Genomic DNA, 14,131 nt, shown 5'->3' with positions numbered 1-14,131 from the left:
AACACTCGTTGATAAAAGTAAAAATATCCTCGGCAGTCCTCTGATATTTTTAACTTTATCAACTCGTGGAGATATATTTGTTATCAGACGACACTCGGGAGAGATTCTCTATTTACGTGTCACGCGGTATGCATACTGACATAATCACAATGACAAGACAATTTAAAATACTAGTATACACCACCCGGCGAGTTGGCCTATGAGACACGATGTATCTTGGAAACCGTAGTATTAGAATATTGGTAGAAAGACACCAATCAGTTGACCTAAATGCAACTTATATAATAGGCCAGACGCAACTCTTGCTGAGACGTTATTTGATCAAGGTTACTCCATTCAAAAACTTATTCATCTTTCATAAACTTTGGGGGCCACTTCCAAATTAGCCCCATAATAACAAAATGATGCCCGATGCGATTCCTTAGTTTGCATTGTGCCAAATGTTCTCCCGTTTGTTCAGGTAGATACTTTACCTGCCTTTGCGTGTGTTTGTGATCGTGTTACCGGATGCAAAAAGCCCTGGTATTATCACAGTGTGGTAGTTTCCCAATTACACATGCTGGTGAAGTAGTCGGAGCGTTACAATTTATTATTCTGCTGTGGGCGTGGATCTGGGTTGTGTTGATCTCCTTTGTGTACACACTCAGTGCAGTATATAATGCTGTCAATCATGGCGTGCACTGACGGAATGTTGAAAAACGACTCCAGCGTACATATGTCGTACAGTAGTACATATACAAAGCACATAGTTACCAAACAAACCTAACCTTACGACACTGGTAGCGTTAGGAACCGTCAACACTAACCACATGTCGCCAGTCGTTTAGCTTGCTTGTTAATGTTATGAATTCAATGCTCAACTTTAGGTTCTACTGATAGCCGTTCTGGTGTTGGTATTGATCTGTTATGGCCGTATCCCCCACGATCTCCCAAACACTGCTGTGGTCGCTGTAACCTGCCTGTCGAGGTTCATGTGTTGACTCAGCGCTTTGAGTACTGATGGGGTTATACGATACTGTTATAATAGTCTACTGGTCAGAAACTCTTCCATTTGTAGTCAATTTCAACGCTTTAAGGTGTCTGATCGTAATGTAAATGAGTTTCTACAGAAATATGGTATAGGTGAGTGAGTGAGTGTGTGTGTGCGTGTTTGTGTGGTATAGGTGCATATGTGGGGTATGGTGTGTGTATTGGTGTGTTTGTGTGTGGTACAGGTGTGTATGTGTGGCATAGGTATATAGGTATGTGTGTGTGTGTGTGTAGGTGAGTGTGTGGTGTGGTGTACAGTTGAGTGTGTGATGTATACAGTTACTAGAATGTACTAACAATGCGTTCACTCCAGCCCCCATCACCCCTGACACAACCTCAACTCTCACACATAAGTGATATATTCAAAGATTTACAGGTGCAAACTTTGAACACTATTTATGTAGAACTGGTTTCTGAAATCCAAGCAAAATTCGAAACTGTACAGCTGCATCACATACACAGCCAGTTATTACATTGATTCCAACCTCTTATGAAGAATATGAAGAATTTAGTTGAGCGTTCTCGACTATCCTTCAACCTAAGCAATATACACTCTTAAAAAACCCAGAAACGCACAGGCGTTTTTAGCAGTACATTTCGATATAATTTGACAGCAATCGTCATTAAGACAATTCCTATGTTTGAATCCCGTAAATCATGTCGTGGCAGTTGTGTATGGAGCGAAAACGCATTCCAAAATGAGTTTGTAAACGTTTGTCATAAAAAATAAAAACGATACATGAAAAATGCATGCAGAAAAAGTTTTCCACGGAATGCACGTGCAATGCGTCGGAAACATGACTAGTGATATCGACCATAAAAGGCCAAGCAAATTCATCATTTCATTACGAAATTTACGACGTAAACGAAGATAAAAAATGCCAAGATTGAATGCTACTGACCGAAATATCGCCATTAGACGTTTGTAAGCAGAGCAGTCCCAGTCTGCCGTTGCAAGACTCTTCAATGTCCACCACAGCACTATATCTCGATTATGGCATCGACATATCCGCTTCAATTCGACCTAAGATCGTCCCAGAAGTGGAAGACAAAGAGTGACCACTGCTGCTCAGGACTGATTCATGCTGGTGTATCACCTACGTCACCGATTTGCTACAGCAATGAACACTGCAGGACAGGTGCCCGGTCTTCGAAGAATTTACGACCAAACCATCAGAAATCTTTCGAGAGACGTGGGAATTCGAGCATATCGACCAAAAGCGTTACCTGTCCTGACACGACTACACCGACAACGACGTGTCCAATGGTGCAACAGGGGACAGGCATTGAACCTGGCGAACTGGGGACGCGCTTAGTTCAGCGATGAATCACGTTTCCTTCTGCAACGACGGGATGGGAGACAACGTCGTCTATCGACGTCGACAGTGGACAGATTAGGTTGAAAAACTGCGTTCGACAACTGGACAGATTTGGTGGAGAGAGATGTTCATCCGCATGTCGAATTTCCTTCATCTATTTTCAAGCTTAACCAACTTATGTACACAAATACGTTTAACACATTTCCTTAATTTTGGCACATGCGTTTCTTTTTTTGAAGAGTTTACATTAACCGGCATATTTTCCGTATCACATCCTTACAGTCATACACTTTCGGTCTATCCTAATATTTCAGACTTACAGTCTACATCCTTTTACAGTTGAATTGTCGTACAATGTTGTCCATATTAATGCAGTAAAGGTCTACAATATAATAATACTGTCCATATTAATGCAGTAAAGGTCTACAATATAAGGTCTACAATATAATAATACTGTCCATATTAATGCAGTAAAGGTCTACAATATAATAATACTGTCCATATTGATGCAGTAAAGGTCTACAATATAATAATACTGTCCATATTAATGCAGTAAAGGTCTACAATATAATAATACTGTCCATATTGATGCAGTAAAGGTCTACAATATAATAATACTGTCCATGTTGATGCAGTAAAGGTCTACAATATAATAATACTGTCCATATTGATGCAGTAAAGGTCTACAATATAATAATACTGTCCATATTAATGCAGTAAAGGTCTACAATATAATAATACTGTCCATATTAATGCAGTAAAGGTCTACAATATAATAATACTGTCCATATTGATGCAGTAAAGGTCTACAATATAATAATACTGTCCATGTTGATGCAGTAAAGGTCTACAATATAATAATACTGTCCATATTGATGCAGTAAAGGTCTACAATATAATAATACTGTCCATATTAATGCAGTAAAGGTCTACAATATAATAATACTGTCCATATTAATGCAGTAAAGGTCTACAATATAATAATACTGTCCATATTGATGCAGTAAAGGTCTACAATATAATAATACTGTCCATATTAATGCAGTAAAGGTCTACAATATAATAATACTGTCCATATTGATGCAGTAAAGGTCTACAATATAATAATACTGTCCATATTAATGCAGTAAAGGTCTACAATATAATAATACTGTCCATATTGATGCAGTAAAGGTCTACAATATAATAATACTGTCCATATTAATGCAGTAAAGGTCTACAATATAATAATACTGTCCATATTGATGCAGTAAAGGTCTACAATATAATAATACTGTCCATATTAATGCAGTAAAGGTCTACAATATAATAATACTGTCCATATTGATGCAGTAAAGGTCTACAATATAATAATACTGTCCATATTAATGCAGTAAAGGTCTACAATATAATAATACTGTCCATATTGATGCAGTAAAGGTCTACAATATAATAATACTGTGCATATTCATATAGTGCAACTTCCAGAAACACAAGGTGTATGCCCAAAGCGCTAACGTTATAACCACGGTAATGGATGAGTGCCCAACAGTCCGATCGGCCTGTGAGGCACTAGAAGGTTACCAATAATATGACAACTTCACTCTCCGCGACCAACGTTGCTTAGGAACACTATCACTGCCCTTTGCATACAATATTAGCCATATTCATAGGTGAGATAAGCTGCGCCCCTGCGTAAATTACGGAAATATTTATGTGAAAACTTAATTCCTATCACGTTTATTGCCTACAAGTACGCTTGAATAAATGTGATCTTACATGTGTACACACAAAAATGTTAAATCTTAGCTTGTGTACCAGGCGTTAGATAAAATAACTGAGGTATACTGAGAGGTTATATTTCAGGAAATGAACTTCACAACTTGCAGTTTCTCATAATACAGATAAAATATAAATAACAAACACTAACATTTAAACTTTATTATATTTTAAAAATTAATGGAAAATGGCAAAATACCCAACTGAGTTACAGCGAGGTGAGTACAATTTATTTGGTTACTCAAAGGAAAATTAGGATACCCAATAGAGATGAACACGAGCGAGTACATAACTCAATGACCCAAAAAGTTATCTGTAGCTCTGCATATTACATCAGTACAGTCGTACACTATTAGCCATATTACATCAGTACCGTCTTACAATATTAGCCATATTACATCGGTACAGCCATACACTATTAGCCATATTACAACAGTACAGTCGTACAATATTAGCCATATTACATCAGTACAGTCGTACAATATTAGCCATATTACATCGGTACAGCCATACACTATTAGCCATATATTACATCAGTACAGTCGTACAATATTAGCCATATTACATCGGTACAGCCATACACTATTAGCCATATATTACATCAGTATAGTCGTACAATATTAGCCATATTACATCGGTACAGCCATACACTATTAGCCATATATTACATTAGTACAGTCGTACAATATTAGCCATATCATATCAGTACAGCCATACACTATTAGCCATATTACATCGGTACCGTCTTACAATGTCTATCACACCAAGACACTTGTCAGTTATACAAAAGCAGTCATACAATATACGTCACATCACATTATCATTCCTTCGTCAGTTTTAGATTCAGCATGTGGACTCTTTATTCCACAATTCACTGTAACCAATTTTTCCATACGTGATATAATAGAGTAAATGTTTCTTTTCTTCACCAGACCAAATGACCTGCTTCACCAGAAGCATTGATCCTTGCTCTGAATGATTTACAATGTTTATTATGTCGATTTACTTTGAAACCAACAATAGGTGTTTGGGCGTTACTATAGAAGTACATGTAAACAAAGGGTTGCTATTTGAGAGCCGTCCAACGACATAACATTAGACAGAGATGTGCGGTGGCTGTGACAATCATCGGTAATCAATACCATCAAGCCACATTGCTCGCTTTAAGGTTGATAAGTTCATCTAGAAGGACAATTAAATGAAAAAAATACCTCATGGATACTGTATCTTGTCTTTTGCTTAAAAAGTGGGTTTTGCTATCTTAAAGTTAAACATTGTACTTGAGTGTTGTCACCTTATACTGCTATATCATGATGCACACACACGCGGGCGAACACTGTAGGCACACCCACGCACGCACGCATGCACACGCGCAAGCACGCTCATACGCACACCCAAAAAACCAAAACAAACCAAACAACACCCACAGACCCACGCGAGCCGCACGCACGCACACACATATCGACTTGAGGTGTCCCCGCTGATATATAGGTCATTTTGCTTAAAGCGGGGGACAGGCCCATTGCCTGACTGACTGACTGACTGACTGACTGGTTGTGGTGGTGTTGGCGATGTCTGCGTTGTTGGCGTTGTTGGCGATGTTATCGGTGTTGGCGTTGTTGGCGATGTTGGTAGTGTTGGCGGTGTGGGTGTTCTTGGCGATGTTTGCAGTGTTGGCGTTGTTGGCGATGTTGGCGGTGTGGGTGTTCTTGGCGCTGTTGGCGCCGTTGGCGGTGTTGGCATTGTTGCGATGCTGGTGACGTTGTCGATGTTGTAGATGTTGTTGTTGGCGGTGGGAAGACAAATGAAGCAGATATAACCAGAGAAACCAAACATGTCATTCCAATATTCTTACATCATCTCAAGAATATGTTGAAGCCCTCACCATGACAACGTCACTGGTCTGAGACGTCCTTTGCATCTTCATTGGCAAGGCGTGCTGTCACAGACTTGCATCAAGCATGCATCTGATTAACGATGCATTCGAGATCGAAGTTGTGCTTAGCCGAGCGAGACCGTCTCGGAAGAATGCCTGTAAATGGTTTGTTCTATATGTGTCAGTCGGGTATTGACTTTGTTCAGCTACGTTTAATTATTTATGTCAATTTCCTAAATGACTCCATTCTCGTCATGAATGTAGAACTGTAGTTAATGTAGTATTCTTCATTAACCTTAACCAGTTTGGCACACAGTACACAATTCAGAATCATGTGTAGCATAAGTCAGATGTTATCAGGAAGAGGTTAAAAACAACAAACCTGTTGAGTGACTGAGAGTCTGAGTGAGTTTGGTTTTACGCCGCTTTTAGCAATATCCCAGCAATATCCCGGCGGGGGACACCAGAAATGGGCTTCACACATTGTACCCATGTGGGGAATCGAACCCGAGTCTTCGACATGACGAGCGGACGCTTTAACCACTAGGCTACCCCACCGCTCCTGTAAACTTGATATAATTATAGGAGGAGTAAAAATAGGTTGTGGGAGACACAATGTTTTATATACGACATGTGATCATTGTAAGAGTATAATAGAAATGATAAAGCCCTGTCCACATCCGTAAGCAATTTCTGCTCAAAGCAGAGGCGATTATAGAATTCTGACTGTATCATGCGGACGTTTTCGTTTGACGCCTCATTCAGCAGTATTGTAGATTTAGGGCGCGGTCTGCAAACAATCGAGTCTAGACCAGACAATCCATTGATTGACACCATGAGATACGGCGACAGAGCATGTGTTTATGAATCACTATCAAATAGTGTTCATGCAAGGTGTTCTCTAAAGATGACCGTATTCTGCTCCACCGGTAAACATCTGTACAGGTTAGTCAACTGAAAAACTTATGGTACAAGTCAAGTAGAGAACTGCGTATGACATCATTTTGGCCACTGATGCTTCAAATGTTGAAATGTCCTCCACATAACATGTTTTGCAATATTTACCGAGGCCCTGGATGTTGCAAACCTTCAATGAACAGCCTCTTACGGTATTAGAAAATTTAACATATTACATACTCAACTACGTCATGGAGCTAGTAGATTAAGTAACGATCTGTACAGAGTAGGGCTAAGCACTAATCCATCCTGCGCTTGTGGAAACCCATGCGAAAATGCTCATCACTACTTCTTAGAATGTTCTTTATACAATCAATTTAGAAAGATCATGCTTAAAGCTATTCAAGATGTATGTGGTAGTAATTCTGTGATTACATTATCTGTTATTTTAAACGGCATTGCAGATCTGACAAATCATAAAAATGAAATTATATTAAAAAATGTACATCAATATATATGCAAATCTAAACGATTCCAGTAGTCTTCTCTCTATACACCTTTTGTATTACAGCATTTCCCCCTGTTATCTTTCAGTCTTTCTCTGTCTCTGTTTCTAATAATTGCTTGTGATGTAATTAGTTATTGTAAATATCTTCGGAGAGGGGTTTAATAAGCTGAAAGAACTTGTCCCCGATCCTTTTCACATTGTGAATAAAATATGTTTCAACTTAAAACTAAACAGCCTCTAAGCAACAGTCGTATGGCGCTCCTTGAAATCTTGGTGAAAAGAGAATGCTCAATTGTGCCTCAAAACTGTCAAGTGTAAATACCAAAGGCTTTTTGTCATACATGAAGATATTTGTTGTCACTCTTTATGCAAGGATCCAAATATATACGTGAAACAGGTGAAGCGGTCTTACTTGTCTCGTTAATTTCAAGTTCAGGTGGAAACAAATTCTGTATTTAATTGTTATAGGATGATATTAGATTTCAATGTCGCAATGTTCTACAGAGATGGTATCAAAGTACAGAATTTCAAATATTGTTTTCTCAGTAAACTTCAAATGGCATTTGCTTTCATTTTTTGACAATTTATCTGGAGATAGATATATAGGTATATCTTTGTACACGACGTATTTTATACATGCCTCATGTATCAAAGGAGGAACTTTTGTCATGTGGGATAAAGGCGTACAAAGTTAAAGCTCAAATGTCTTGGCAGATTGGAACTTGATCCGTTTCTGAGATTGTAAAATTGCAAGTAAATCCTTTTGGATTTGCAAGTTTTGGAGACTTCTTTGATTGGCATGCTCATTCTTCAAGTTTTGGAGAATCCACACGGAATTAATTCCGTTTGTCTCAAAATCTTTTTTGTGAATATAGAGAAAGTCCTTACTGGATAGCATTAAGGATTAAGAATATGGTGGTAAGTTATATAGAACCAACATTCTCTATGCCGGGATTTATATGCATATAAACCTTACTCGGGGCATGTTTTCTCAGTCGGCATTCGTCACGCTGAAGACCAGTGTTCGATTCCCTCATTGGTACAATGTGTGAAGCCCATTTCTGGTGTTTTGCTGGAATATTGGCGTAAAAGTAAACTCCTTCACTCAGTCAGCACACAGAAAGGCACTAGCACGACCTGCCCCAGAATTCTCGCAGCTGAAACTACAGCTGACCAACTGCTCTTGACTGTACCAGAATACAAACTGAAATCTTTCGGTGCTCGATCCTTCCCTCATGCGGCTGCTTCGTTATGGAACTCTCTCTCATAAAACATCAAGAGTGCAACTTCGATATCTGCGTTTATATCATGACTAAACCCATACCTGTTGCGACGCTACCACTAACTGTCTTCTGCATAATGAGAATAATAATAGTAATGAGAATATTTATAACGCGCTTTTTCCAGGCTAGATATTCTGCTCAAAGCGCAAAATCTGGATAACCCAAGCTGCCTGTTAGGCGTTAGAAGGTTAATAGTCACACGATTTATTTCACCGGGTACCCATTTTCTGCTGGGTGAACAAAATAAGGTGCCTAAGGTGAGACCACATATATCACATGTGCTTCGTTGTGGAGCAGGAATGAAGTCCTAGAAACTCTCAGGAGTCAAGCTGCCAAACACAGTCACCCAAGACCTCTCCGCGCCTAACGTTGCTTAACTTCAACTTATCATGACCTGAACTCTAAGCACACGACCACACGTCACCACTGTGTATATGTATGTATGCTGTGATGCGCTTTGAGCATGTCCCTCAGAGATGCGGAACTAGCGCTATAAAATACCCTTATCATTATTAGCACTGTATCTGAATGATATGTGATCTGTGTACAGACAAACCCGGAATGTGCCCAGCAGTGACGGCGACGACGTTTGGCGTCTGTGTCACCAAGTGTGCCGGCGACAGCGACTGCCCCTTTGACCACAAGTGCTGCTCCAACGGCTGTGGACAAGTGTGCCTTCCCCCCGCCACAGGTAATACGTCGAGGACGTAACACGTCACTGAACATCAGTAATACTTACTGTTACATAATTCCTGATCTGAAATGTATTTATTTGATAATATGGAAAATATGGACACAAAAACCTAAATGTTTAAAGAAGGTAGCTCTGGATATGCATCTTAAACATGTTCCTTATAGCAATCATTACACATGTGGGCGTTCATGTTTTTATAGTTATCATTGCACAGATGGGAGTGATGTTTCTAACAGTAATCATTGATCATTACTCGTGCAATGAGTCAAAGTGGTATTTTTCATTGCAGCACACACCTAGATAATCATATAGTATTGGGTTAAGTCATTTCTTACTGATAAACCGTGAAGATCCGGGTTAGAATTGATCTTCAGCAACCCATGCTTGTCGTAAGAGGCGACCAACGGGATCGGGTGGTTAGGCTCAATGACTTGGTTGACACATGTCATCGTATCCCAATTGCGTAGTTGATCACTGGATTGTCTGGTCCAAACTCGATTATTTACATACCGCCGCCATACAACTGGAATATTGCTGAGTGCGTTAAGCAACAAAGCAACCGACCAATCTTATCGAACAACAAATACCTCTCCCACAAGACGGTGCCCACCAAATACAGTCCACTCGAACAAAACCCTTTTGACAGCGGAGCGCTTATAGTAAAGGCATCAATGGCAAAGACCTAATGGGTTACACTAATCTCAATTGCAATGACCCAGCTATGTTGTCGAATGAAAAGTTCAATAGCATGTTTTAACAGAAATACCTGACCTTTCAGGGGCCGACATGATATCAGTGAATTTCACACAAGAACTGATAAAGGGCATCAGTACCTGCATACAAGGTTTAAATAAACGTCTTCAAGGAGCACTGACTGAAGTTAACAAAGTCCTTTGTCAGATTGGTAAAGAATATCCCATCACCCACATGTCAGCAATGACGGTCATTGACGATTTCTCCTCACCTACATCTTTGGATTCAAGCTGTGAGAATGTCACCAAAACCAAATATACACATGCTGAAATGATGAAGGTTCTGGGCGACGCTGCTGCAACACTCACGAGCGACGACTACCTCGACGAACTTACCAAGGCCAAGGCGTGTATCGTGTCCATATTGCCCGCGACAATAGGCAATGTTTCCGAATGGTTCGACCACTTGTATGGAGCAGTTTCAGGAACCGTCAATATGATTCTGAGTGCAGGTGAGTCCATTCATTTGTTATTGTAGAAATCAGAGTGCTTCAGGTTCTGTAGAAGGTAAAAATGTAAAATATCGTTCAGACATCAGATAAAGTTAGAACATGAGGATAAGCGGCAAGCATAAGCTACTTTTCAGCTCTTATCTTCACGACATCAGGGTTAAATTCAAAGAAAGACTTAAGCTTACATATATCGGTAACGAATGGATTAAATTAACGCGGGTTAAATTCTAAACGAAACTGATTTCACTTGCTTTGTAACCGACGACTATGACTATATGTTTACTTTCACTATCATTTTTACATTGGTACGGAAGAGACGATACATCACAAACATTACATTGTGTCAATGTTGTCGTCATAGTGACGCAGTTACGTCTCCTTCCGTTTGTCAGAAATGAAAGAGATTAAGACGACAATGCATCTTATCCATCTTTATCTTTATAGTGGAGATTATTCAAAAACAGCATAACTCGTGACGATCCGGGCCAGAATTGATATTTAGCGACCGATGCTTGTCTTTATCAAATTATTGCATTTCTATGTACTCTCCTATGGAGGAATAAAAGTGTATAAAAGGCGATTAACGGGATCGGGTGGTCAGGCTCGCTGACACGTCATCGTATCCCAATTGCGTAGGTCGATGCTCATGTCATGTCCACAATATTTACAGACCGTCGCGATACAGCTGGAATATTCCCGAGCGCGGGGTTAACAATAAACAACAAGAAGCGCATACATGCCTTCGATCATTGAATGGATATGATCATAGAATCACCAACAATATGCAGAAGAAAATGGGCTGTGGCTAATATAAAATTGGCTGTTGCTCACTCAAAAGACCTTCAGAATATCCTGCCTTATCTAATATGAGTATAGGTTACCAGTCGTGTCGTGACCCATATCCACAAAGCCATCTTAGCGTTACGATGACCGCAAGCCAATGTTACAACATTGGAGATAAGGTCACCGTGGCGTTAAGATCGCTTTGTGGAGTGAGTGAGTGAGTGAGTTTGGTTTTACGCCGCTTTTAGCAATATTCCAGCACGGCGGGGGAGACCAGAAATGGCTTCACACATTGTACCCATGTGGGGATTCGAACCCGGGTCTTCGGCGTGACGAGCCAACGCTTTAACCACTAGGCTACCCCACCGCCCCCGCTTTCTGGAACAGGACCCTGGTCAATGTTGCAATGCAATTTGATGTTCCTAAACGTGTTTTGAGTGGTATTTATTTGAGAATGTGTGTTCTGAAGCATTTAGTGTGGCCGTCTTCCTTTACAGGCCCGTGTATGTGGATGCCATGTAAAAACCTTGGTTCTTGCGTTCCACAAGGCACTGACTACATGTGTTCCTGTTTTGCCCTATACACCGGCAAGGACTGTGAAACCCCATTCGGTAAGTGGATGAATATACCATGTGGAATATAGTTGTCTTTGGCATCATTATTTATTATATAATTCATATTAATGTTCAATAACATATGACACCACATTATGACTAATTATACCATGACTTTAGTAAATACTGGATTGCGATTGGTTACTTAATGTCATTCAGAGGTATACAATCACATTATATGCCTCTGATTTTCCAACACAGAATATATTTTCTTAAAATCTCTATAACGCGGTTATGGTAGAATGGAGAGTAAGTTTATCTCCTAAATCACATCAATCTAACCAATATCTTGTTACTATCATGTAAATGCTTTGAGACTGGGTCTTATTGGTTACTTACTGTTATGAGAACTGAAGGTTCGTTACAACCGTTGTTTGTTTTTATGCAGTTTGTTAAAATATACAGCCAAGTAATCGGACAGAAAATAGTTCTTTATATCCGCCAGTTCGACTAAAACAAACAGCCAAGTAATCGGACAGAAAATAGTTCTTTATATCCGCCAGTTCGACTAAAACATACAGCCAAATAATCGGACAAAAAATAGTTCTTTATATCAACCAGTTCGACTAAAACATACAGCCAAGTAATTGGACAAAAAATAGTTCTTTATATCAACCAGGTCGACTAAAACATACAGCCAAGTAATCGGACAGAAAATAGTTCTTTATATCAACCAGTTCGACTAAAACATACAGCCAAGTAATCGGACAGAAAATAGTTCTTTATATCAACCAGTTCGACTAAAACATACAGATAAGTAATCGGACAGAAAATAGTTCTTTATATCAACCAGTTCGACTAAAACATACAGCCAAGTAATCGAACAGAAAATAGTTCTTTATATCAACCAGTTCGACTAAAACATACAGATAAGTAATCGGACAGAAAATAGTTCTTTATATCAACCAGTTCGACTAAAACATACAGCCAAGTAATCGGACAGAAAATAGTTCTTTATATCAACCAGTTCGACTAAAACATACAGATAAGTAATCGGACAGAAAATAGTTCTTTATATCAACCAGTTCGACTAAAACATACAGCCAAGTAATCGAACAGAAAATGGTTCTTTTCATCCGCCAGTTCGACTAAAACATACAGCCAAGTAATCGGACAGAAAATAGTTCTTTATATACGCCAGTTCATTGTAACCGTTTCGATTATAAAGGTACTTTACTGCATTTTGAAAATATTTGACACAGTTAATCCGAAATTGCCGTCCAACTTGACACGTGAAGAAAAGGACGCTCTCAAGACATGCATTGATATGCACGAGAAGAACCTCACAGACGCACTGGACAACGGTGACCTACGTAAAAAGGTGAAATGTGCAGCTTTGCAGGGTCTTACACCATTCCAAGGGTCTTGGTTGAGGAAACCTACCTTGAGCGACATCTACAACGAACCATCCACCTCGACGTCTGGAGAGCCCAAAGTCACGTTAGGTGACTGTACCTCGATGGGATATGTAAACACTTCTGACGGTTCCTTCATGAAGGGGGTGATGGAGGAGGTACAGACATTGTACGCATACCTGAACAGCAACGAAGGCCTCAACGACCTCAACAACGGCGTGGATTGTCTTATGGATGTCCTGAAGGATTCCGGCAGGACTGAAGACGAGAACACTGCCATGCAAGTCCGTATGAGGGCTCTGTATGATGGCTTCTCCGCTTCTGTGAAGGCAGATGTGGCGCCCTATATGTACAGCATGGGTAAACATGTTCAGATATACTTCTACCTTGTTTTGCATTTGGGTTTATTTATATATTTTTATTCAAAATCAGATACCAATAAAAATAGGGTGTTATAAAGTTTAGATCAGCAAGATGTGTGTTAAGTGCTTTCATGTCACATAAAATGTCATTGTCGGTTATTGCTATGTACATGTAAGTCACCCCTCCTTGAAGCTGAAATGTATCACGTATTTACATCTTAGCACAGTGATATATTGTGATATAGAGACATTAGTTTCTGGGTATGACACAAAGACGTGTTTATATGTATCAATGAAGTGACATCGCAGATGACTCTTCGACTTGCATGAAAACAGCCGAAGTCCGACGCGATGAGGGTCTTAGACATTAAAACTAATTCGTAACAGCTACGAGCACCTGTATAATACGGACAAACCTCGAAAATTGATCATGGCGAACTCGATTTCTG

General features: G+C 39.6%; 1 protein-coding gene across 1 annotated transcript in view; it reads left to right on the top strand.

Moving 5' to 3' along the window:
- Window positions 1-14,131, top strand: part of LOC124261612 — a 76,113-nt gene that overhangs the window by 16,865 nt on the left and 45,117 nt on the right. Inside the window, exons 8-11 of the mRNA XM_046695952.1 lie at window positions 9,221-9,361; window positions 10,143-10,568; window positions 11,849-11,962; window positions 13,168-13,680. Of these exons, the coding sequence (XP_046551908.1) occupies window positions 9,221-9,361; window positions 10,143-10,568; window positions 11,849-11,962; window positions 13,168-13,680 (1,194 nt within the window). The remainder of the gene's footprint in view (window positions 1-9,220; window positions 9,362-10,142; window positions 10,569-11,848; window positions 11,963-13,167; window positions 13,681-14,131) is intronic.

The sequence above is a fragment of the Haliotis rubra genome, unplaced genomic scaffold (genome assembly GCF_003918875.1).
Source record: "Haliotis rubra isolate DU_JTF1 unplaced genomic scaffold, ASM391887v1 Scf800, whole genome shotgun sequence".
Taxonomy (NCBI): domain Eukaryota; kingdom Metazoa; phylum Mollusca; class Gastropoda; order Lepetellida; family Haliotidae; genus Haliotis; species Haliotis rubra.
The sequence above is the reverse complement of the archived record's forward strand: the minus strand, read 5'-3'. Positions and strand labels throughout refer to the sequence as shown.